Source organism: Bombina bombina, chromosome 10 (genome assembly GCF_027579735.1).
Source record: "Bombina bombina isolate aBomBom1 chromosome 10, aBomBom1.pri, whole genome shotgun sequence".
In the NCBI taxonomy this organism is placed as follows: domain Eukaryota; kingdom Metazoa; phylum Chordata; class Amphibia; order Anura; family Bombinatoridae; genus Bombina; species Bombina bombina.
The window spans coordinates 143,178,200-143,205,611 of record NC_069508.1 but is presented as its reverse complement, the minus strand read 5'-3'; the positions used below and the strand labels follow the sequence as shown (position 1 = coordinate 143,205,611).

General features: G+C 35.7%; 1 protein-coding gene across 1 annotated transcript; it reads right to left on the bottom strand.

The window, feature by feature from the left end:
- ZRANB2 (zinc finger RANBP2-type containing 2) lies at positions 1-26,239 on the bottom strand. The gene is made up of 10 exons (XM_053693354.1): positions 26,123-26,239; positions 21,174-21,226; positions 20,986-21,094; positions 19,433-19,515; positions 16,882-16,958; positions 9,498-9,662; positions 7,391-7,557; positions 6,019-6,102; positions 4,183-4,344; positions 1-1,197 (listed from the first exon to the last, which is right to left on the bottom strand). Exons 1-10 carry the CDS (start codon positions 26,176-26,178, stop codon positions 1,131-1,133), a joined length of 1,023 nt encoding a protein of 340 aa, XP_053549329.1. The 5' UTR covers positions 26,179-26,239; the 3' UTR covers positions 1-1,130.
- Positions 26,240-27,412: the final 1,173 nt, after the last annotated feature.

Genomic DNA, 27,412 nt, shown 5'->3' with positions numbered 1-27,412 from the left:
TGCATGTCAGTTTTGTTTTTTTTATTTACACATTTCTACAGCAAACTTTTTTCAGAAATGACATTTAAGCTAAAAACAAAGAAAAAAAAAAAAGTTGTTTCAGAACAGAGCGCCTTGATTTTTCATATGCTAAATAGTAAAAACTCTCACCTTCTCAGCACACATTTTTACACAAAGATGGGTATACTATAGGTAGTTTCTAGCAACAGTTGGTTAAAAAGTTATGCACATTTGAATAGAAGTATTAGGCACAACAAACACTGGTTGACAGTTCACATTCAAGGAATATAAAAATACATAACTAAAGACAAATTAGGAGCGAAAAACAGAATTATCTATAGCAGAGAAAAAAATGGAAGCCAGATTTTTTTAATCTCAGCTATTCGGAAAATTTAGTTTTTATTCATTTATTTGAACATCCCATGGAACTGACTGGAAGAACCATAAAAATATATATTTATTATGCTTATCTACTAGAGATATGTTAAGATTGTGTTCAGGACAGAAACAACCTTCTAATACTTACCGTGTAACACCATTTAAGATTTTCTTTATCCATTTTAAACAGTATTTTTTTTAAAAAGACTTAACTATCAATCTAAATTTGTTGCCAGCAAATGCAATTTAAGCCACAAGAAATACAAATTCATTTAGAAACAAAAATTTTTTTTTTTACACATACTACAAATTTTAACTGCATGTAAACTTGTGTTAAAGGGACATTGACATAATGGATTAGGTTGGAAGCTGCAGTGAGTTTAATGTAAAAATAGGCACAAAAAAAAATAATAAATTATGCCGTCCTAGGGAACTGGAAACCAAATGCCCCATTTAAAAAATAAAAACAAGGAAATGCTTTTGAAGTGTGGTTTAAAGGAAGAAAAAAAAAATAATGAAAAAATACAAATGAAATTCATTCATTCGTTTGCCATTTTCCCCTTGCTATTGAACGTCTTATGGCTTAAAATGCAAACATCAACTGCTGCTGTAGCTGAGTAAGCACAAAGACATGCACCTCTACTTTCTCAGTTATCAATGCTCATAAAAAGACAGGATTTTTTTTTTATCATTTTAATAATATAGTGTGCCTCATGTATTGTAATGAGGTAAGCCACTTTTCCAAAGATTGTTTATTTCTTTTTAGAACTTGAAGAAAGGGAACCAGAGTGAGACGATCCAGACGACGACCCTTGGCGCCTGCAAAACAAAAATGTAATGGTTTGTTTTCTATGTCATTATGAACAATTTTCGAAATACAAACATGTAGGCGTTTGTCTCAAATAAATATATACATAAAAATATAATTATGAACATATCAGCACATGCACATAATTATATTTAAAAGGGACACTTGCCTCAATAAGTAAATACAAACAAAAAGTCTGCTAAAATTAGGCTGAACTTAAAGGGACAGTCTAGTATAAATTAAACTTTCATTATTCAGATAGGACTTTTAATTTTAATCAACTTTCCAATTTACTTTTATCATCAAATTTGCTTTTTTCTCTTGGTATTCTTAGTGTAAATTAAACATAGGTAGGCTCATATGCTAATTTCTAAGCCTTTGAGGGCTGCCTCTTATCACATGCTTTTTAAATCTCTTTTCAACACAAAGACAGAAAGTACAGGTGGGCCATATAGATAACACTGTGTTCAGGCACAGGGAGTTATTTAAGATCTAGCACAACACGATGCTAACTTTAAGACAATAGATAATAAACAGGCACAGTCATGTGATCAGGGGGCTGGAAGAAGGTTCCTAGATACAAGGTAATCACAGAGGTAAAAAGTATATTAATATAACTGTGTTGGTTATGCAAAACTGGGGAATGAGTAATAAAGGGATTATCTATCTTTTAAAACAATAACAATTCTATGGTTGACTGTCCCTTTAATAAGCAGATGTATTAGTTTTTAAACTATATCGACCTGTTAAAATTTTGAAGTTTTTTTGTTTGGTTTTAAAAACGGTTTTGTATATAGAGAATGTTTTGTTCATAATAAAATGTTCATTTTATTACGTTTTTGCATTTAAACCACGTTACTGAAGATACTGGTAAGATTACCGTTTTATAAATTTTTAATAAAATAATATTAAAGTGGTGGCAGCAGATATAGTTTAGTGTGGGTGGTATTAAAGGAGAGTTTGGGAATTTTTTCTAGGTCTAGAAAAAAAAAAAAAAAAGATTGTTAATTCTTACACGCACTGAAGTCACAAACTTGCCTGGAGTAGCTAGACTGTGAAACTGGTTTAAGTGAAAAGGGTCTGTTAACCCTTTCTGTCCCAACTGACTGGTGCAGGGATGGTTAACCCTGTATATCACACCTAGGTTTCCCTTAAAAGAACACTAAACCCAAAACGTTTGTCATGATTCAGGTACAGGATACAATTTTAAACATTCCAATTTACTTCTATTATCTAATTTGCTTCATTCTTTAGATATCCTTTGTTGAATATATAGTAATGCACATGGGTGAGCCAATCACACAAAGCATCTATGTGCCGCAACCAATCAGCAGCTACTGATGCTATCTAGATATGCTTTTCAGCAAAGGATATCAAGAGAATGAAGCAAATTTGATAATAGAAAAAGCATGCGATTTTAAACAACGTTCTAATTTACTTCTGACTCATGAAAGAAAAAAAAATGTGGGTTTCATGTCCCTTTAAGCTTGTAAGACTGTTTTCACATCTATATGTATGCAATGATTATGCAACCACTGTGCAGTTTCAGAAATCTTTAGGATGGTCTTTAGTCTTTCTAGGGAAAATAGAAAAGCCAACATTTTCAAAGTTAAAAAATAGGAAAATGAACAAAATACTGAAGAATTATTGCATTTTTGCATAACGCATGTTTATGGAGCATTTAATATTAAAAGGACATTGTAGTGGAAAAATTGCTTGCTCCAATTCTATACAGCATGTCACTTTTGCACTGCTTGAGGCTATGGGCCTCACGTACTAAGGGATGGGTGCACAAGGTTTACAACAAGGAATGTGGAAAGTGGGCAGCAGATGCCATTTGTCTGCAGCCTACAGTTATAATGCAGAAGGATGCCCTCCAAATGAGGAAGAATGTGGACGCTTGTGGCATCCGGCTCTTTTCTTCTGAAAATGCAACACACTAAGATTTGGATTTGCACAGATCTTAGCATATTGAACTTTCACAAGCTGTTGTCTTTTTCTGCATGTGGGAAGCATTTGAAACCATTCTTATATGGAATAGCGGTTTTGCTCTTTGAATCCACATCCTATTTAATTGGGCTGAGCATTCAGGGAGAACAGACATTGTATAAACACAAAGGCTTCTTATCTCATCTCTGTCTAATTGAAAATAAACATTTCAGTACCTCTCTGTTTACACCCCCTACATCATTGAGAACATAATTTTAAACCTTTCCTGTTTAGATAGCTTTTCTACAACCAGTACTTAAGCACTGACATTTAAAGTATAGGTGGGGATAAGCAGCTATTTCAATGACAAAATAAAGGCAAAAGAGCTACTTGTAAACAGTTAAATAAATTCCAGCAAGTAAAATAGATAATTGGGAACACATTAAATGGGAGAACATTTTACATTATATTGTCCTGTTGAAAGAACATAACATATTAAGAAGACTTTCCAATTGCCAAATGTAACTTTCTCTTGGTATTTGTTGAATCTTTTTATAAAAAAAAGTAACTAAATGTAGGCTTATTGGTGATGTAAGAGCTATAATTGCAGCTGTACACAATCCCGAGCATACGGCTGTATGTTGTCAAGGAAAGGAGCAAATGTCAATCTCGACAATATATATTGAAAAGTCATTAAAATCGTATGCGCTCCTTAAATAAAGTTTAATTTTGGCTTTCAATGATATCAGTTTATATGTGCAATTAATCTCATAGTAAAAATAGATGAGTGGGGTTCTATGGGTGAAATTTGTTTTGTGTTTGAAAAGCGGGAGGAAAAAATAAAAATATGTATTGAAAAGAGCCAATGTTTGCTAAAAAGCATTATGTTATTGAAACAGTTACTCACTCCAACTTCTCCCCAAATAAAAATTATATATAGATATAATTAAGGCTTGAACCCCCCATCTAGAGATATTAGTTTGACAATTTATAAAAGACGACATTTAGAGTATAACATATGGCTATGTTAAAAACAAAAAAATCCCTAATTCTACAGTAACCCAAACCTTTCTGTTGACCGTGATCTCGTTCTCTTTTTTTTGCGGTCACCAGATGAGGATCTAGAGCGGCTTCTCTTCTTGCCCTTCTCAGGAGATGATGAAGATCGTGAACTTGCATAAGATCTTTTTCTTGGGGAAGAGGAACCCCGGTTGGACCTGGAGCTGGATCTTTATCAAAAACGAATACGATTTATTGTGTGTAACATGATTTAAAAAGGATGGTCACGTAAACTCAACACTTAGGGGTTCATCTGGGTTATCAGCAATGGTTTTTAATCTCAATATATAACACAAAGTTTATAGTATCATGATGTCTGTCACTTATTTAATAAAGTTAATGCAATAACATTATGTAAAAAAAAAAAAAAAAGCAAACATCTAAGAATTACAGAATATTTTTCTTTTACAGCCTATGACCTAGAACTTTCAGAAGTCATATACTGAGCAAAACAACTGTAAACATATATATTTTTTAAAGCATAACAGTAAGACCTGGCATCCAGAAATGCTGCCTTCTTCAGAGGACAACACTGCATTGCCCTTCACACATTGGAAGTAAATAGATTTAAAGTCTCAAAACTTATCAGACTTCTAGACAATTAATATAAAGCAAGGATGATTAGTTTATTTGAAAACGTTAAATATTGTAGTTATAGATACGGAATTTATTTAGAGGAAAAACTGTTTAAAAATAAATTAAATACAAAAATGTCATTTAAAAAAAAATAAAAAAAATAATACTCAACAAAACAATACCAGAGAAACCTCTCTTTTGGGGAGATTTCACAATTTCTTAATTTGAGAACAGTCATAAGCATTCATCTCTTAATATTTGGTTTATGCCTTCAAATAACATTGACAAGTACAGAACAATCAATAGTTAAAAATATATCGGATTATTTTTTATATTCATGCCACATAGGAGTGCTACAAACTGTACACGGCAGAAAATTACTAAATTATAGTTATGATATAATGAACATTTATCTAGGGAGAATTTTAAACTTGTCTTTACATAGGTACCTCTGTCTTTTAAAACACCCTCAAGAAAAGACCCCCCCATTTGGCTACATGGTTTAAGTGTGAGCAATATAAATAAAGAGGGCTTAACAATTAGGGCTACAAAATTGTGGAGAGTATATATTTAAACCCTTAACATTCGCAGCAAGGCTCTAAAGTATTGATTACCCATACAACCCATGCACTATTAATTTAGCTTTTGATTGGCAGGAACACATAGGGAAATCACTATTGTGTAATACTTAAAGCAGCGGTTTAATACCTTTATTTCCAAGAACGCACTCAGCATTGATTCAATCCCTTGACTGCCCCTTACCTTTGCAGGTCGTAGGATTGTGTTACCACTGTACAAGGGGATTTAAAGGGATACAAGGAGAGTGCAGAGTCTGGATGCAAAGAGAAGTGGTAGGTAGGGGGGTGGGAACACATGTAGCTTTGTCTGTGCATGGCAAGAAAGGGAGAGGTGTTATTTCTGCATCTCTACCCAGCTCAAACACCAGAGCCATCATGAAATTTTACTGACCACAGGGCCTCATTGTGTATGCATTACAGCATTAAGTAGGTTGTGATAAAGATTTTTTTTTTTTAAATACAAATATTAAACTCATATTCAGTCTGAAAAAAAAAATTAGATAACCTATGGGGGGGGGGGGGGGGGGTTAAAAAGATTAAACAAAAACAAAATAAAAAAACAAAACAAAAACAAAAAAACTGTACTTTTTGATATGTAACATTAAAAGATACGTGTTAACATTTAAATGACCAAGATTAAGTCAATTCTGGAACACTCTCTCTGTTCACCAGAGAGGTACCCCTATTCACCTTGATTTTGAACCACGAGATCTAGGACGTCTTGGACTGGAGCGAGTTCTTGATTGGGAACTGGAAGAGCTTCTCGACCGGGATCTGAAACAACATGAAGCATTCTTTTCCAGTACTACTTTCTACATATAAGAAAAAAAATGTAACTTAAAATAAAACCGTATTCTATTCTAAAAACTAAAAAATAAATTTGTTTTAAAATGTGTTAACAAGAAAAACCACTAAATAAAAAAAAAAAAAAGTTTGCATATACTGCAAAAACACAAAATCATAGCAAGTTCATTTAAGTGATTTTACACTGCGCCTCTGTATACCAAACATGTAGGCCAACGGTTATTCTTATTTATGGTAAACAAAAAGTATAGAGAATGCAAAATTATTTGTGTTCCTATTCTGTTTAATACGTAGTGGATTAAAATATTCATCGGAGAGCAGAAATGTGAAATATAAAAGGATGACAAAAAGCTTACATTACATGCCATCTTTCAAATTTCAACAAGGAACAAGTTTATTTTAAAAGGGACGTGGTAATGAAACAATAAAATACAAAGCTTTGTTTGTTTGTTTTTTGCACTAAATGACCCTTGCCAACTATGCATTTGACTCTCACAAAGCAATTAACACATAGCTAAAGTTCTGCTCTCAAGCAGGACACAATCAAACAATGACCGTGTGAAGTTCTGGAGCTGAACTGTATTGTGGGACTTAAGTTGTGTGTTTTAACCCAGTTTTATTTAATGGTTATGGAACTTTAACTTGTATTTGACTAACAACTGCCTGCAGAAGGAAACTATTTACAAAAAAAGCAGAGCATGCAAATATTAAAATAAAAACAAAACAAAAAAAAAGGAACAAAAAAATCCATTGAGAAGTAGACTACATTAACCAAAAGTTAGTAAAGGAAACAAATGTATTGAAGCATGAGATCAACAGTACTCAAGCTTCACTAAACATTCTAGCAAAACATAATTCATATGCAATGAAATACTAAATATGAAATACAGAATAAGCAATTCATATTAAAAGTAGCATCAAGCAACAACAAAAAAGAATTAGAAAGGTAAATGCGGATTCTTTAACTATGGCAATATTTATTTATCTAAAACATGACCTGAGTGTTTAAAAGTTATTGACTTTGGAAAGGTTTAATTAACACAAAGTAAATCAAACCAAAAAAGGATTTAAAAGTACAAAGCTCGAACCTGAAATGTACTTTAGTTGATTTCAAATTTGAGCTTTCTGCTTCTTTAATTACAGAGCTCAAGACTAACACAAATACAGAGCAATAAAACATACATATAAAAATAAAGTAGATAAGAAAGTTAGATACTGACATTTTGCCTGGCTTTACCCTTGACCTGTACCCGTTTACCTGGACCTAGACCTTGAGCTTGTGTGGGAAGAGGAGCGAGACGACTTGGAATGAGAAGATCGAGATCTACTACGAGCAGGTTTCTTATTTTTACTATCATCCTCATCATCGCTGGCAAGATTATATTTTGATAGATCGCCGTCTTCTTCCTCATCTTCATCATCATCCTAAACCCAAAATTTGTGTATAAATGGATTTAGTATTCATTTATAAAGCGCCAAAATACTAAGTGCTAGAACTGGAAATACACATAATTTACATTACAAATTGTAACATACGAAAATTAAAGACAATTGATGAGAAACATATGAAAATATTGATGGCTCAGCTTAAAGGGATACTAAACCCAATTTTTTTTCTTTCATGATTCAGATAGAGCATGAGATTTTAAGCACCTTTCTAATTTACTCCTATTATCAATTTTTCTTTGTTCTCATGCTATCTTGATTTGAAAAAGCAGTACTGTAAGCTTTAGAGCCAGACCATTTTTTGTTCAGCACCTGGGTAGCACTTGCTAATTTGTGGCTAAATGTAGCAAACCAATCAGCAGCTCTACCAAGGTGCTGAACTAAAAAAATGGGCCGGCTCCTAACCTTTTATTACTGCTTTTTCAAATCAAGATAACATGAGAACAAAGAAAAATTGATAATAGGAGTAAATGAGAAAGTTGCATGTTCTATCTGAATCATGCAAGAAAAAATGTGGGGTTAGTATCCCGTTAAAAGGGACAGGAAACCAAAAATGTTTCTTTCATGATTCAGATAGAGCATGAGATTTTAAACAACTTTCTAAAAATACTTCTATTATCAAATTTTCTTCAAACTCTTCGTATCTTTTATGGAAAAAACAGGGACAGAATCTTAGGATCAGGCCCATTTATGGAGCACTATATGGCAGCAGTAGTAGATGGCAGCGTTATTTCCTGCCATGTAGTGCTCCAGATACCTACCTTGGTATCGTATCTCTTCAACACAAAATATCACGGGAACAAAGCAAATTTGATAATAGAAGTAGTTTCGAAAGCTTTTTTTTTTTTAAAATGGTTTGCTCTGAATCACGAAAGATTTTTTTGGGTTTTCATATCCCTTTATTGGGTTTCATATCCCTTTATTGGGTTTCATATCCCTTTATTGGGTTTCATATCCCTTTATTAGGTTTCATATCCCTTTATTGGGTTTCATATCCCTTTTTATTGGGTTTCATATCCCTTTAAAAGACCGTACAACCTAAACTTGCATGTACAGACGTTACCATATGTATATACTGACTTATAAGCAGAAAGACACCTAGGTTTAAAATCATGTTACAATATGAAATAATTGAACCCTATTTTATTTCATTCTGTTACTAAACAGAGGGATTCAAGTATAACATTTCTTACATGCAGTTCATATTTGACTTGACTCATGTTTGAGCATTTACCTCACTTATAATCATAGTGGCACTGTTTAACCCCTCTTCTCTTAAAGGACACAAAGCTAAATACATTTTATAAGCATGGTATCGAGTCTGATCCTCTCCTAGTCATGGTACTGCCATCCATTCCAGCACTGATGCGTTTGCACATGGCTTTAGTGCATGTACAGAGCTTTCTACCAAGCAGCCAGACATCGATGGCTGTAGTAGCTGTGGACAGCAGTGACTAAGGACCTTTTATAGGTCTGAAACGTTTTTCTTTTGGACCATGGAATAAAGATATTTATTTTAACCATCTGCCCAGGATGGAGCCTCTTCCTTTTTCAAGATTTGTCATTGGAGGGGTGACTCCTTGCTCCTGTGCCTACTTGTTTGGGTGCTGTTCCCCATACTCTCATTGACAGTATACTGCACACAACAATGCAGGAAACAGGTTTCCCATTTACAGCAAACATTTAGGGACAGAAACAATGAAGCACCTGATAGACCTGCTTTGTAGTAGATTATTCCTGCACATGGTTACATTGACAACAAACTCGTCTCTGCAGCGAGTGGCAGCTAAAACTTACACTGCTTGCTGACAAGTTAGTTTAGGCAGCTAAGGCAACTTGCCAGGGAGCAGTGTGGAGTGCATCAATTTCAGCTTTTAATGTATTTTTAAAAACAAAATTTATCATCAAATATGGCTTACATCATCCAGCTTGTACTTTGAGAGGTCTGCCTCTCCCTCATCTTCTTCCTCCTCATCGTCCTCCACAGTAACACCCACTTTAACCGCAGCTTCCTTTTCTTCAACTTTTATTACAGTTTTAGGACCACCTGGTTTGCCACGATACTTTTTCTTTTTTCTACCAAACTGTGAAAAGAAAATAAAAATACTAAAACCCTGTTTTCTGCTAACATGGGACTCTAACATTTATTTATTTTTTGACTCATACAAGTATATTTGTATTTAATTCCTCTACCCCTTTAAGAAAGGTATTAAGGATTTAATGATATTTTCCCTAGACTTTAACATTGAGGAATATTTATAACAGCTACTACCATTGGTAAGGGCATTTATATCTAGGTTAGTGCTATTACCTATATCAACAGTAGTAATGTTTACTAATTATTATGTGACCCTGGTTGTATGAACATTTCAGCCTATGGATCATTTACAATCCTGGTTATGTTTAGGGCTCTATAGAGACATCGCAGCAGTAGGGCACAGATTGTTAATAGTACCTTAGCATTTTGACTTATGCTTAAAAAGAGAATCATATAAGGGGTCAAATAGCAAGTTCTTACACATACATTGGCTTGGTCTGATGTATGTATATAATGTGTATATATTAGGTTATTTATATACGTTTGAGATTTGCTTTTTACATTAATACTGTATTTAGTTGCATTAATCATGTATACCAAAGGAGGGCGGATGAGCTCGCGTGGCCTCTTAGCCATGTCTCTGAATTATGATGCTCACAGTATGAGCCTGAGCACTTGTATGCGGAGAGGCTGCATGCTGGGGACAGACAGATGTCCAGCTGGAGGTATGGATTAGGAGGATATCAAAAGGTAATATTTTTCCGTTTTGCATATACTCTCACTTTCTTTTTTTGAAATTGTTACGCTTTGTTCAGTATAGTAGCTAGAGGGATGCTGGTCATACAGAACTATAGATATAGAAATGTATTGTCACATTCCATTCATGATCATTATTTACACATGGGTATTTTAAATGTATTTTGGGAAGTGCATTATTTGTATACTGAGGTATGCTCTGACATTATGGTTTGTAATATTGTTGTTTAGAAATTGACATTACTTGTTTTGGATTGTTGCCATGACTACAGTTTTGGCGCATTTTCACTTCACTGGGAGGGGCTTATAATGTTTAAATGGATTCTTGTCACTTGTGTTTGCTTGTCTGAGGAAGGGGAGTGTCCCCCCGAAACGTCACATTTTTTCTATTAAGTACACTTTGGAAAGACCAGTGAGTGCCGTTCTTTATCAGTTATATTCAACCTTTGGCACCCTGGCAGCTGTTTTTGTGGCGAGTGCGCTCCTTTTTGAAATATATATATATATATATATATATATATATTTATTTATTTATTTATATTTATATATTTATTAGGGCTGCACGATTAATCGCGGATGCGGTTTTAAACCGCGATTAATCGCCGCGGTTTTAAAACCACGAGAGTATGCAATTTAAAAAAAAAAAATAATCCTCAGATTGTCCTGAAAACGGAGGCGGAGAATGAGTGGCAGACCAGTGTGCGGCCGTGGGTGGACCGGAGAATGCCCGCGAAACGGCCATTTTGGAAGAGATTGAAGAGTGTGTGGGGGTGGTCAAGCAGTGGTGTGGCGGTACGACAGCTCAAAGTTGTGAGCAATAAAGTGAGTATTGTACAAAAACTTTATAGTGCCTTACTGACACTTTTTTTTTAAAAAACTTATTTTGTGGTTTGTATTTTTATGCTCCAAGAGTGCATTGGACATTGAGAGAAACATGTACAGTAAGATTCTGTAGTGTACTGTTAAAGGGACACTGTACTCAAAAATTTTCTTTCATGATTCACATAGAGCATGCATTTTTAAGCAACTTTCTAATTTACTCCTATTATCAAATTTTCTTCATTCTCTTGGTATGTTTATTTGAAAAGCAAGAATGTAAGTTTAGATGCCGGCCCATTTTTGGTGAACAACCTGGGTTGTCCTTGCCGATTGGTCAGCACCAATAAACAAGTGCTGTCCATGGTCCTGAAGCAAACATTTGCTGGCTCCTTAGCTGAGATGCCTTCTTTTTCATGTAAAGATAGCAAGAGAATGAATTAAAATTGATAATAGAATTAAATTAGAAAGTTGCTTAAAATTGCATGCTCTATCTGAATCATGAAAGTAAAAATTTGGGTTCAGTGTCCCTTTAAAGGGACTTCATACTATCTATGTAACCACAGCACAGGTAGCACTAGCAAATTTTATTTTAAAAGGACCAGTCAACACTATACAGAACAATTATAAACATATTCCTTGTGAAATATTACATGTCTCTTACAGTACCTTATTTTTATGTCATGTTTTCCCCTCTAATTATTCTTTTACATTTTTGGCCGCTTTCCCTGTCCTCTTTGTCACGTGTTTGTAACTTGCGAATGAAAAATGCATATACGTATATATGCATTTTTCATTCACTGTGCAGCCGCAAGTGGTGACGTCACCGGCACATCGGCAGCGCGCTTCTTTGGTGGAGCAGTGCACATAAAAGGATGTGCACTGTCCACAGAAGCAGAACAGCGTGAAGAGCGTGACGAGCTTAACACAGAGCTGCCTGACTTCCAGCCTGCTTTGTTAATGTAGCAGGTATGCATTCTGTTGCTTGTTTTGATTGGCCGTCCGGAACCACGTGACTATTTCTGTCTATTTTTGCAGGAGCATCGGTACACAGATTTCCATCTCCCCACTGAACAGGATAACACCGGAGCACACGTTTGCGCATAATCCTCTGTGGAGACAACGCTGGGGCACACGTTTGCGCATAATCCTCTGTGGAGACAACGCTGGGGCACACGTTTGCGCATAATCCTCTGTGGAGACAACGCTGGGGCACACGTTTGCGCATAATCCTCTGTGGAGACAACGCTGGGGCACACGTTTGCGCATAATCCTCTGTGGAGACAACGCTGGGGCACACGTTTGCGCATAATCCTCTGTGGAGACAACGCTGGGGCACACGTTTGCGCATAATCCTCTGTGGAGACAACGCTGGGGCACACATTTGCGCATAATCATCCTTGGAGTGAGTGGAGACGGCTTGACGTCTCAGCTGTTTGGCTGTGTTGCCCAGGCTACGCTCTGATACACCGGATACCAGCGGAGTAGGTGATCAGACATAGGTAGCCAGGCATTGTTTATACACAGTCCTGTGACTTGTTCATTTATCTTGTATAATCGCAGTTTATCAAGAGTTTACTACATGGGATTGCTGACAAGTTGTGACTGAGGCTCTTATACACAGAGATTACAATTTTGAGGTTTGCAGGTCACCCAAGTAATACCACCCATGCCTCTTACTAACCACTTATACTTGTTCATCCATATACTAATGTGAAATAGCCGACGCATAGGTCTGGGTCACTACTGTCTGTTAGTATTAGTAAGCCCAGAGAGATGTGCGTAATCTGTGTGTAAGAGCCTCAGTCACAACTTGTCAGCAATCCCATGTAGTAAACTCTTGATAAACTGCGGTTATACAGGATAAATGAACAAGTCACAGGGCTGTGTATAAACAATGCCTGGCTACCTATGTCTGATCACCTACTCCGCGGGTATCCGGTGTATCAGAGCGCAGCCCGGGAAACACAGCCAAACAGCTGAGACGTCAAGCCGTCTCCACTCACTCCAAGGATGATTATGCGCAAACGTGTGCCCCAGCGTTGTCTCCACAGAGGATTATGCGCAAACGTGTGCTCCGGTGTTATCCTGTTCAGTGGGGAGATGGAATTTACTTTGATATAATTAAAAAGTAGATTTGCGACATACACACATAATTAAAAAAAAAAAAAAAAAAATGATATACAATTTATACACACACACACACAGGTGGCCCTCGTTTTACAACGGTTCAATTTACACCTTTTTTTCCAGTCATGTGACTGCTATTGAAAAGCATTGAGAAGCAGTGCATTTATTAAAATAGCCAGTAGGTGGCACTGTCCGATTGTGTTGCATCAAAGCCAAGCAAGCTGAAATTAATCAGTTTAACCAGACCTGAGCTATCGAGCAGATTTCAAAGGAACAAGATCTTCCTGTCTATAAATCAGTCCAGATTGGAATGCATAGAAATAACTGCAGAAAAATGCAAGTGAAGTCTGTGTTGTGGGATTATTTTATTAGGTTTATAATGCTCTTTAGCATTTAAAGTCTTCATGTCAAAGCTTTAAAAATAATGTATTAGGTGTTACTTATGACAATTTTGAGAGGGGCCTGGAACCTATCTCCCTCACTTCCCATTGACTTACATTATAAACTGGGTTTCAATTTACAACCATTCCTTCTGGAACCTAACCCCGGCGTACACTGAGGGTTACATATACATACATATATATACACACACACACAAATGTAGGTAGCAGGGTTAGCCAATAAAAGTATTTTGTATTTTCCATCTCTTCTTTTATGCTAACCCTGTTGTATATCTGCATGTTTACAAATAGAAGACCGCAATTGCATGCAGAGATTTAGCGTTTATTATTTACCCCCTTTGCATGTAAGGCTTTGGCTAGGAAAGGTTTAACTTTGAAGAGGCAGTAGGGTGCATGAAAAGGATTTTGCACAGATAAAAATAGCCTTACATGCAAAGGTGGAAATAACAAACGGAAAATATCTGCATGAAATTGATTTCTAATTATTTTTACATACAGATATGCAACAGGGTTAGCCTTAAAAAGAGAATAGTGTTTTTGTAGGTACGATAAGTAAAATTTCTCGTATTTCAAGATCCAAATTGCCTCCAGAGTATCAGTGAAAGACTTTATGAAAAATAAATGTTAAAAAGAGAAGTAGCAGGGTTAGCCTATACATTAAAAATAAATTACTAATTATAAAAGCAAGTAGGGTGCTTTCTAAGGTATAAAAAAATATATAAATTCCATTATTTAAATACCCATATTGCCTGCCGAGTATCAATGGAAGACTATATAAAATATACATTTATAAATAGATATGTAGCATGGGTAGCCTATAATTAAAACTAGGGATGATAATTATAAAATAATTGGAAGTGCAAAATTACACAGACTTACTATAAAATGGGAACATTATAAATTTAAAAAAAAATTGAAATTATTTTTTTATAGTGAAAATGTTCATGCAAGGGGAGCAAAATAAACATTTATGCTGCAATTATGTGGGTGCACTAAAACATATAAGACAGAGAAGCACTATAATGTGGCACCAATCCAACCGAGATGAAAGGGAACAGCTCCTACTCTAAATGCTGTTTAGCAGAGCTGCTCGCTTTCATGCTGTGCTTGCCTGTAATTTATAAAGACAATAGTGCACGTCTGAGGAGGGAGTCACGTGCACATGCAAGGGGAATCACGTGCACACTCACATGCACACAATGGGTGAAAAAAAATGCAAATAGGCTAATCTTGGATTGGAAGATAAAATTTGTCACTCACAGTGAGCCCATCCTCCTCTAGGCGTGGGAGGTGGACAAGCCTCAGAACAATTGGTAAAACAGACAGGAGAAAAGTAAGTTTTATAATAATTTTACTATCCAAGTTTTTATTTTGAATGCTCATATACATTATAACTTAATCCTCTATGTGGCTGTATATTTATTTTGGTTTTGTGCTGTGTTGACAGGTCCTTTAACTATTTTATGGTTAATATTTTTATGCTCCAAGACTGTATTGGACATTGAGAAACATGTACAGTAAGATTCTGTAGTGTTAAATAAACGTTTTATTGAAAAATGAAGGTGTTATAGTAATTTTTAATAAAATCGCGATTAAATTGCAATTGCGCTTTAATTTTTTTTAAAAACGCGATTTTTTCCCCACCCATATCGCCCAGCCCTAATATATATATGATTTTTAAACATTTTTACCAAATTCTTATACCACAATCCATAAATTGCATCAGATGATTTTACTGCCTATCCTCTGGTATTCTCTTTCATATTAAAACTTAGTGATGGTATTTGAAATCTTTTCAAAGTTAGCCTGCTTAATGCATGTGCCATCCCCACCTATTAAGCATTAAAGTGATTGTAAAGTTTAATGAATGCCCAGTATATAAAAATAATCTTAAAAATAATCTCTAAAACAGGGGCACTTTAATTCATTAAACTTTACAAAAACGCTTCATTTTAAAAATAATTTACCACTGAGTTATGGTAAACATACCGCTGTTCTTCCGCCCGCATCTCCTACCTTCTTTAACAGGTCTATGACTGCTTCCTCCAATCGTAGTGTGCAACACCTGGTGTGGCACTCAACGATTGTAGGAAGCCGGATTCGTTAGGTTTACCATAACTCAGTGGTAAATTTAAAAAATGAAATGTCTTCGTAAAGTTTAATGAATTAAAGTGCCCCTGTTTTTAAGATTATTTATAGATACTGGGCATTAATTCACTATATTTTACAATCACTTTAATCATTTATGTATTTTTAAATTACCTTTTAAAATATTTATGTGTTTTATCATACCAGTGTTTGGTAGTCCCTCTGCCCCCTTTTCTGTAGTGCGGTGACATATAGAGCAGTCCCCATTGTAACTAATCCTCGCACACAGAGTCTCTCCGCGATGCACTAGCTGGCACAGATACAAGTAAACCGTGAATCTTAACACGAGTACCGATTCACAATTTACAACAATATCATTGTGATTTCCCTTTAGGTGCATTCCCGCATGCGCACAGTGTCTCCTTGGTGTAGGAAGTGCACGCACATTTAACTCAAAGAGCATGATTGGATTAGCAGTCTCAAAAAAAAAAAAAAAAAAAAAAACACACATGCTGTCAATGGGGGGAGACGGGAACTCAAATATGTAAGTTTATTAAAACATAATTAGATGCGTTTTTAAAAATAAAATTTTTGTACATATTAGTAATAATCTTACATTATGTTTAAAGGGACGTAAACACCCCTATTCTAAATTACTTGAGAGTAATGCAGCATAACTGTAAAAAGCTGACAAGATAATATCACCTGAACATCTCTATGTAAAAAAGGAAGATATTTTACCTCAAAATTTCCTCAGTTCACCAAAGTGCTCTGTGATCAGTTATTCTTCGGCTACTGTAGATGCATGCCGAAAATAATAAGCCAATCAGCTTCATTTGTGCTGATGTCAAACTTTGCTTTGCTATTTTCTAGTCTGCTTTTTACAGATATGCTGCATCACTTTCAAGTGCTTCAATATTTGGGTATCATGTCCCTTTAAAGCAATACTTTATGCATTACTACTATAACAATATGCAACATTAATTTGCACAACAAATGACCACAGGCACATTCAAAAAATGAAATAACCACAACTAATTCCAGCAAAGAAAAAAATAAATAAAAATACATCACCTCATCATATTCCCCATCAGATTCTTCACGCTCAATATACTCCACATTTTCCCGTTCATTAAAACCTCCTCCATATCCTAGAAAACAGTTAAAGGACCAGTCAATACAATAGATTTGCATAATCAACAAATGCATGATAAGAAGACAATGCAATAGCACTTAGTCTGAACTTCAAATGAGTAGTAGATTTTTTTAAAATAAATTGCAAAGTTATGTCTATTTCCACTCCCCCTGTACCATGTGACAGCCATCAGCCAACCACAAATGCATATACGTATATGCTGTGAATTCTTGCACATGCTCAGTAGGAGCTGGTGACTCAAAAAGTGTAAATATTAAAAGACTGTGCACATTTTGTTAATGGAAGTAAATTGGAAAGTTGTTTAACCTTTTAAAGCCGTTATGACGTTCTATTCCGTCATAATTAGACTAGGCTTTAAAGCCGTTATGACGGAATAGAACGTCATAGCTAACGGCTGTCCTGAAGCCTTCTGTGCTTCAAGGATTTAATCGCGGTCTGGAGGGCGTTCCTAGGATTGTAGGGACGCCCCCCAGATGCGATCCAATAATTGAAATCTCGCGATCGTATGCACGATCGCGTAGTTTCAATTTGTCTACATCGGAACAGTTGTTCCGATGTAGGCACTTTAACCCTGTCACGAAAGGGTTAAAATAACGTGCAGTATCTGAATCATGAAGTTTAATTTTGACTTGAGTGTCCCTTTAAGTAGGAATATAGGTTTGTTACAACCATGTATTAAAAAAAAAAAAGTTTTAGAATAAGCATCCAAGGGTAACAGTAAAAGCTTCCAGACAGAGAACATGTATGAGAAATATTACTAAATGAGATTTAATCCCTTCAGTGCTTGGATCATAACAGCCTAATACTGCAGTGTTCTCCACAGAAAAATGTGGTCAGCCAGGTGGCATTATGGAGTTGCAGGTGAGGCCAATAATACTTTGCAGTAACAATTTCTTGTTATTATAAAACGTTAAACTGTTCAAAGCACAAGTTATATGCATAATTTAGCATTAATTGATTTAATGATAATTTGTGCAACACGCATTGAAAACATTTAAGGAGGCCATAGTAGTAAAAAAAAAAAAAAAAAAAAAATTACATCCTATAATTCAGGGTTATTTAAACTATGGATCAAAAACCAATACAGGGTCGCAATGTGTGTGGGGGGTCAAAAACCATTACAGGGTCACAATGTGTGTGTGGGTGTGTGTTACTACTGTTTACAACACTTTCAAGTTTGACTACACTAAGGAATAAAGTATGCGCACATTTTAGTCACTTTGGCATAAGATTGCAGCTATTTGTTGTAGATTATTTCAGACCAAGCATAAAAATAGGGTCACAAAGATATGTGGATTCATGGCACTGGGTCTTGGGAGAAAAAAAAAGTTTGAACCCTGCTCTAATTCACTACAGCATGTAATTTTATACACGCACAGTAGAAGTACTACTCAAGATCCATACAGCACTGCTGGTCCCAAGTGGAAACAGACACTGATTCAATCCGGAGCACTAGTTACACAACAGATTAGAGCATGTATTCCCCACCACCCCCGACTATTATGGCCCTTTAAACATTACCTAAATTTAGCTTAGAATTGGGTTAAAGGGACAGTCTACACCTTAGTCATCTTAAAGCCTTACCTTAAATTAAGCTGCAAATAGCCTCCTGCACATTTTCTATATCATGTAGCAGGAAAGGCAAGTTATTTTAGAATATTGCGCCTGGCCACTTTGAAATGGCTGCTAAGCTCTGCCCACTGAGAATATCACAATCTGGGCTGCATATGGTGTCCAATCACAAAAGGCTCACTAGTTGGATTCAACAGACTGTCAATGCTATTCAGCAGAGTACCTAAATGTAGCCCAGATTGTGATGTCATCAGTGGGCGAGGCTTGGCAGCCATTTTAAAGTGGCCAGAAACCATATTCATTTTAAAATAACAACCATTCCTGCTACATGATATAGAAAAGGTGCAGGATTCCATTTGCATCTTAATCTAAGTTAAGACTTTAAGATCAGTAAGGTGTAGACAGTCCCTTTAAACGTTGGCCAGTAAAATCAGATTAGTGGTGTGCCCATTGAATAGGCCATGGGGAGAACACAGCACTTATTTAACCCTTAATTGCTCAGAACGCACTAAAGACTTTTTATTTTTATTTTTTATCAGGGATGGCAGCACTAAGAATTTTTGCAATAGTTTAACAATAAAAAATATATTGCTTGAAGACTTCTGGTGGGAGGACACACATGGAGCCCTATGGTGATGAAGGGAAAACAGAGCAATAATAAAAAGTATACAAAAAAAAACTTTCCACATTTGTGATTATTGTACCTAGTGACGAAATCTATCCAAGCATTCTCTTTTAGCATAGAATTAATAGAAATAACAAAAAATCGAAAAGAAAGAAGTGTTGCCCCTTTACTTATTTTTTTGTTAAAAGTGAAAAAAAAAAAAAAAAAAAAAAAACACACGCTTCTCTGCAGTTCACTCGGATGTCAGAAATGGTATAAAACATAAATCTTACCCGTCCTTTCTTCTAGCTTAGCATACTTTGGCGTATTACACATATTACACTCTGATCTTCTAGCCCAGTTCACATTTCCACAACTGAAAAAAAAAAAGAAGAAAAAAGAAAAAGTCAGCAATATAAAATGTATACGAGCATATAAAGTGATGGTAAATTTGAGTTTAACAAACGCTAGGATTTACCATCACCAAAAAAAAAAAAAAAAAAGAGGAGATTAAAAAGGGACACTGAACCCAAATTTTTTTCTTTAGTGATTCAGATAGAGCATGACATTTTAAGCAACTTTCTAATTTACTCCAATTATCAAATTTTCTTTATTCTCTTGGTATCTTTATTTAAAATGCAAGAAAGTTTAGATGCCGGCCCATTTTTGGTGATCAACCTGGGTTGTCCTTGCTGATTGATGGATAAATTCATCCACCAATAAAAAAGTGCTGTCCAGAGTTCTAAACCAAGAAAAAAGCTTAGATGCCTTATTTTTAAAATAAAGATAGCAAGAGAACGAAGAAAAATTAATAGGAGTAAATTAGAAAGTTGCATGCTCTATCTGAATCACGAAAGAAAACATTTGGGTTCAGTGTCCCTTTAAGTGACCCTCTTAAAATAGGTTGCTAAACTCAGTGGTTCCAGCCACCCACAGCACAGCGCGCTTCTACCAATGAGGTGACGTTTGCACTTCTAGACCAATAGCCGTGCTAGCATACAGAACACTAAGATGAGACAAACTGCTATTGATCTAGAGGTGCAAATGTCCCCTCTTTGGTAGAAGAGCGCTGTGCTGTGGGTGGCTGGAGCTACTTAGTTTAGCGTGGTGCAGCGGCACAGTCAGGGTGAGCTTTGCACACTTTTTTTTTTTTTTTTTAATAACTGATGACTTAAACTAAACTTTATTTTTAGTGATGGTAAATCCTAGTGTGTTAAACGCTCTGATTTTCCATCACTTAAAGGAACAGTAAAGTAAAAACAAAAAAACTCATGATTTAAATAGGGCATGTAATTTTAAACAACTTTCCAATTTACTTTTATGACCAATTTTGCTTTGTTCACTTGGTATTCTTAGTTGAAAGAAATCTAGGAGGTTCATATGCTAATTTTTTAGGCCTTGAAGACTGCCTCTAATCTGAAAGCATTTTGACAATTTTTCACCACTAGAGGGCGTTAGTTCATGTGTTTCATATAGATAACATTGAGCTCAAGCACGTGAAACTCTTAGGAGTCAGCACTGATTGGCTAAAAATGCAAGTCAGTCAAAAGAACTGAAATAAGGGGGCAGTTTGCAGAGGCATAGATACAAGGTAATCACAGAGGTAAAAAGTATATTATAACTGTGTTGGTTATGCAAAATTGGGGAATGGGTAATAAAGGGATTATCTACCTTTTTAAACAAAAAAAATTTCTGGTGTTTACTGTCCCTTTAAGTGCTTATAAGTATTCTGGCCCTGCAACACTCTACATACCGATTGCCCAAATTAGTTTATATCTGTCCCTAACTGGCAGCAGCCAAGTAAAACCAGATGAAAGTAACAAAACTATATTTTGAATATACTTACGTTTTACATTGCCAGTCATTAGCACTAAATAACCCACGGCTTTTTTCAGCCAGAGTTTTTCCTATTTCGGTGCCACCAGCTTTCATCATTTTAGCATCAGTGCTTTTTTCTAAATAAAAAATAAGAATTAAACTCTGCAACTATAAAACCATAAGAACTTGCACTCTGCCAAAAAACAAACAACTCACCACGTCCACATCTATTACAGCTGGTCCGTCTGGCAAAGTTTACATTTCCACACCTGTAAGAAAACAATGTTGATTAGTATTTAATTGATAATAACCACTTTTAAAGACTGCAAAATGGTAATGTCCCATCCACTATTTAAAAATACACTTGAGATTAAAAAATCTCTCATGATTCAGATAGAGCATACAATTATAAAAAAACTTGTTAATTTACTTTATCAAATTTTCTTCATTCTCTTGGTATCTTTTGTTGAAGAGTAGGGGCGTCCACACGTCTAAAGCAGTATATGGCAGCAGTTTTGCAAGCACTAGATGGCAGTACTATTTTGTGCCATGTAGTGCACCAGACATCTACCTAGGTATCTCTTCAACACAGAACATCATTTGAACAAAGCAAATTTGATAATAGAAATAAATACATTTATTTATTAATATCAACTAGCTTTATATGTAACTTTTAAAGGTCATTATTGTGATACATTTACACACACTAATTCTTTAGTTCAGTGGTTTTTAAAGTGTGAGGCGGGTCTCTCCGGATATAGAGATATCGCCTACACAGTACTTTGTGTTTAACCCTTGAGGGGAACTGCAGTTCCTGCCCGAAACCAGCAGTGCTCTGCGGGTCCTGAATGATTTTAAATATGAGTTTAATCCCTTTGCAAGGATTAAAGATAGAGATGCAGTGTCGCAAGTGATAAAATTACATGATCTAACAAATTAAGCGAACATAATTTTAACAAAATAAGAAATTAAAACTGAATAAAGGGACATGAAAAACAAATGTTTTCTTGCATGATTCAGATAGAGCATACAGTTTTAAATAACTTTCCAATTTGCTTTATTTTATAGGTATCCTTTATTAAAGAACAGCATCAACGGTGGTCTTCGGGACTCTAAACCAGGAGCTAATGTTTGTCGAGCTCCGATATACATTATAAACACACACACACACACACACACATATATATGCAGACACTTTACATGATGACGAATGAGCACTATAAAGATTTACTGCTGCTGGTATATACCGTTTGTGGTTATGGCATTGAAACAAAGAAATTGGTGTTCATAGACCTATTATTAAAAGGGACATAAAACCCATGTTACTTCTTTTATCAAGTTTGCTTCATTCTCTTGGTATCCTTTGTTGAAGGAGCAGCAAAGCCCTTCTAAGAACTAGCTGAAAACACTGGGTGAGCCAATGACAAGAGGAATATATAATATAATCAGCAGCTAGCTCCCAGTAGTGTATTATCGCTCCTGCACCTACCTAGGTATGCTTTTCACCAAAGGACACCAAGAAAACAAAGCAAAACAGATAGAATTTATGATTTGTTTAACAGAGCATGCAATATCCGATATGATTAGGATCATATAGAGTCATTGCCAAACTGCAAAAATAACTTAATGAGAGGAAAATCCTAAAAGGAGATATAATAATGCAAGAGAAGGCAGAATATAAAGAGTTCATGGACCACACTACCAATAGGATAAAGTAATGGCTTTTATTTAAAAGGATAGGAAAGTCAAAATTAAACTTGCAGGATTAAAAGGGACAGTCTACAATAGAATTTTTAGTGTTTTAAAAAGATAAATAATCCCTTTATTACCCATTCCCCAGTTTTGCATAACCAACACAGTTATATTAATATACTTTTTACCTCTGTGATTACCTTGTATCTAAACCTCTTCTTCCAGCCCCCTGATCACATGACTGACTGATTATTATCTATTGTCTTGCATTTAGCATTGTTTTGTGCTAGGTCTTAAATAACTTTCTGTGCCTGAACACAGTGTTATCTATATGGCCCACATGTACTTTCAGTCTGTGTTGAAAAGAGATTTAAAAAGCATGTGATAAGAGGCAGCCCTCAAGGGCTTAAACATTAGGTTTAGTTTAAACTAAGAATACCAAGAGAAAAAAGCCAATTTGATAATGAAAGTAAATTGGAAAGTTGATTAAAATTACAAGTCCTATCTGAATAATAAAAGTTTAATTTTGACTAGACTGTCCCGATACTTAAAAGGGATATTCCAGCCAAAATTGGAAAACACATGGATGCATTTCAGTATTGAACAGAAGCAATTTTGCAATATACATGCATTAGCAAAACTGCTTCTAATGAAAGCTATAGCTGTTTCAAAAGTGTATTTAAGTATGCAAACGAGCTACCAGCAGTTAATGCTGTTCCTTCAGCAAAGCAAAGGATAACAAGAGAATGAAGCAAATTTGATAATAGAAGTAAATTGGAAAAATGTTTAAAATGGCTTGGTCTATCCAAATCAGGAAAGAAAATGTGGGGGTTTCCTTCCCCTTTAATCCATAGTTACACCAAGTACTGCAACATTTCAACCTATTCCTCCATGAAGGAAGAGCGGATGGACTACTAAGTGTTACTATGGATTAAATAAAAGCCATTCTATTACTTTTTATCCTATTAGTAAAGTGGAACTAATATTTATTTGCTGTATATATAGCTGCTATACCAGACAAGGATATACAAGGATGTAAATCATATATGGACATTACCCCCATGTCTGATTTATAAGACCACTACATAAAAACTACACTGCATATTAGCTCACTCACTCTATAAGCTAGTGCACATATTGAGACTATAACTCTCTCTCTATAAGAGAGTGCACATACGGAGACTATAACTCTCTCTCTATAAGAGAGTGCACATACGGAGACTATAACTCTCTCTCTATAAGAGAGTGCACATACGGAGACTATAACTCTCTCTCTATAAGAGAGTGCACATACGGAGACTATAACTCTCTCTCTATAAGAGAGTGCACATACGGAGACTATAACTCTCTCTCTATAAGAGAGTGCACATACGGAGACTATAACTCTCTCTCTATAAGAGAGTGCACATACGGAGACTATAACTCTCTCTATAAGAGAGTGCACATACGGAGACTATAACTCTCTCTATAAGAGAGTGCACATACGGAGACTATAACTCTCTCTATAAGAGAGTGCACATACGGAGACTATAACTCTCTCTATAAGAGAGTGCACATACGGAGACTATAACTCTCTATAAGAGAGTGCACATACGGAGACTATAACTCTCTATAAGAGAGTGCACATACGGAGACTATAACTCTCTATAAGAGAGTGCACATACGGAGACTATAACTCTCTATAAGAGTGCACATATGGAGACTATAACTCTCTCTATAAGAGAGTGCACATATGGAGACTATAACTCTCTCTATAAGAGAGTGCACATATGGAGACTATAACTCTCTCTATAAGAGAGTGCACATATGGAGACTAACTCTCTCTATAAGAGAGTGCACATATGGAGACTAACTCTCTCTATAAGATAGTGCACATATGGAGACTATAACTCTCTATAAGAGAGAGCACATATGGAGACTATAACTCTCTCTATAAGAGAGAGCACATATGGAGACTATAACTCTCTATAAGAGAGAGCACATATGGAGACTATAACTCTCTATAAGATAGTGCACATATGGAGACTATAACTCTCTATAAGATAGTGCACATATGGAGACTATAACTCTCTATAAGAGTGCACATATAGACTATAACTCTCTATAAGAGAGTGCACATATGGAGACTATAACTCTCTCTCTATAAGCTAGTGCACATATGGAGACTATAACTCTCTCTATAAGAGAGTGCACAAATGGAGACTATAACTCTCTATAAGAGAGAGCACAAATGGAGACTATAACTCTCTCTATAAGAGAGAGCACATATGGAGACTATAACTCTCTCTATAAGAGAGAGCACATATGGAGACTATAACTCTCTCTATAAGAGAGAGCACATATGGAGACTATAACTCTCTCTATAAGAGAGAGCACATATGGAGACTATAACTCTCTCTATAAGAGAGAGCACATATGGAGACTATAACTCTCTATAAGAGAGAGCACATATGGAGACTATAACTCTCTCTATAAGAGAGTGCACATATGGAGACTATAACTCTCTCTATAAGAGAGTGCACATATGGAGACTATAACTCTCTCTATAAGATAGTGCACATATGGAGACTATAACTCTCTCTATAAGAGAGAGCACATATGGAGACTATAACTCTCTCTATAAGATAGTGCACATATAGACTATAACTCTCTATAAGAGAGTGCACATATGGAGACTATAACTCTCTATAAGCTAGTGCACATATGGAGACTATAACTCTCTATAAGAGTGCACATATCGAGACTAACTCTCTATAAGAGTGCACATATCGAGACTAACTCTCTATAAGAGTGCACATATCGAGACTAACTCTCTATAAGATAGTGCACATATGGAGACTATAACTCTCTATAAGCTAGTGCACATATGGAGACTATAACTCTCTATAAGCTAGTGCACATATGGAGACTATAACTCTCTATAAGAGTGCACATATCGAGACTATAACTCTCTATAAGAGTGCACATATCGAGACTATAACTCTCTATAAGAGTGCACATATCGAGACTATAACTCTCTATAAGAGTGCACATATCGAGACTATATATCTCTCTCTATAAGCTAGTGCACATATGGAGACTATAACTCTCTATAAGAGTGCACATATCGAGACTATAACTCTCTATAAGAGTGCACATATCGAGACTATAACTCTCTATAAGAGTGCACATATCGAGACTATAACTCTCTATAAGAGAGTGCACACATGGAGACTATAACTCTCTCTATAAGGTAGTGCACATATGGAGACTATAACTGTTGTATAAAAAATCGACGCATATAGTGCATAGGAAAGCTATGGAACTGAAATCGCCTCCATTGACTTTGGGCTACTCTAACCCAGGCTTTAGAAAGCGGTAATATAGACAATGGCTGTAGTAACATAAAATACCGGGGGACGATAAATGGAACCTATAGAGGAAATAAAAGCAACACGTCAAAAACTCAAGCACGAACACGCGCCAGGCCTTACTTTTTATCAGGGCAAATCCAGTCCCCGTCGCTGACACGAAAATTCTTCGTCGACATCTTGGAACAACCCAACCCCCTCTAAAGGACCCCACGTTACGTCGTCTTCTTCTATAACCTACAACTTAAAAAAACGGTGTTAGTTGTTTTTATATGACGTGGATGAAGTGCATGGGATGAATGAAAATCACTGTTGGTAAAACGCAGGACATGGTTTGTAAAAAGAATAGTTTTGGCAATACAGGCATTTAATACAGTTACCTATAGAGAAGTATGTAGGACCCCGAAAAACCACCAGCCTCATAAAGATGTCGGCATTTCAGTGATATCGAGGCTTGAAACGCATCAGTGGAGTATAATACGCATGCGCACCAAGGCGCTAATGCGGCGGCGAGGATAGGTTAGTAGTTGTAGATATCGCAATCCTGTTTGAGGATACGCAAATATCGTAGATACTAGTGCTAGTGGCTGCGTAATCCTATTTGAGGCTACGCACTTTTGTAAAACACAAACCGGCTCAAATTCGATGTTGTCCATTGAAATAATATTCTAGCTCAGACCATAATGACTATTTATTTGTCTATCAAAGATGTCACGCAAGCTGTGCAAAAAAAAAAAAAAAAAAAAGATTACAGTTATTGCTATATAATTGCACCCAGCTTCATAACTTTGTGACTGAAAAGCAGCCTTTTATGTCTCTTAAAACGTGTGTGTGTGGAATTAGATCATACATTACAAAACATTCATTCACTGCAGAAAGTCACAACAATATTTGTATATTAGTTGTATATTTGTTTTACAGATTACGTATAAATAAATTATTAAACTCCACATTTATATATAGAACAGGACCTTTTTCAAACTAATAAACAGTACATAGAAATAATGCAGCTGGCAATGTGGCAGTGGCACATGGGGAAAATGTCATAGTTCCAAATATCAATACTGCCATCAAGTGGATGCATATATAAACTACAATTTGTCATGCCTGCATATGTATTTTCTTATAAATGCTGATAACACTATCAAAAGTAAGTTTCAAGCATTCTCATCGTGATACCCCACCCCCCCCCAAAAAAATACCTTTGTTTTAAAAACTACTTTTGTTTTGAGACACAGCTTCAAAATGCTTACATATGAGATCAACAATACTGTTGTTTGGTAAGACAGCAAGTCAAACTTTTTTTGTGTGTTTAAGATGCTTCAGGTAGGGTTGCCACCTTAGCCATGTTTTCCTGGACACTTATGAGTTACACATGCTGCAGGGTGTGCAGGGAGGAACGTGTATTGTGTA

Bases quoted from the DNA above. Each gene is read 5' to 3' on its own strand.
- ZRANB2 (XM_053693354.1), bottom strand. From the start codon at position 26,178: ATGTCGACGAAGAATTTTCGTGTCAGCGACGGGGACTGGATTTGCCCT. The intron at 9,663-16,881 runs GTGATGTATTTT...TTCTTTTCACAG, and splicing joins CTGATGGGGAATATGATGAG to TTTGGTAGAAAAAAGAAAAA. The intron at 7,558-9,497 runs GTAAGCCATATT...TTTTGGGTTTAG, and splicing joins CAAAGTACAAGCTGGATGAT to GATGATGATGAAGATGAGGA.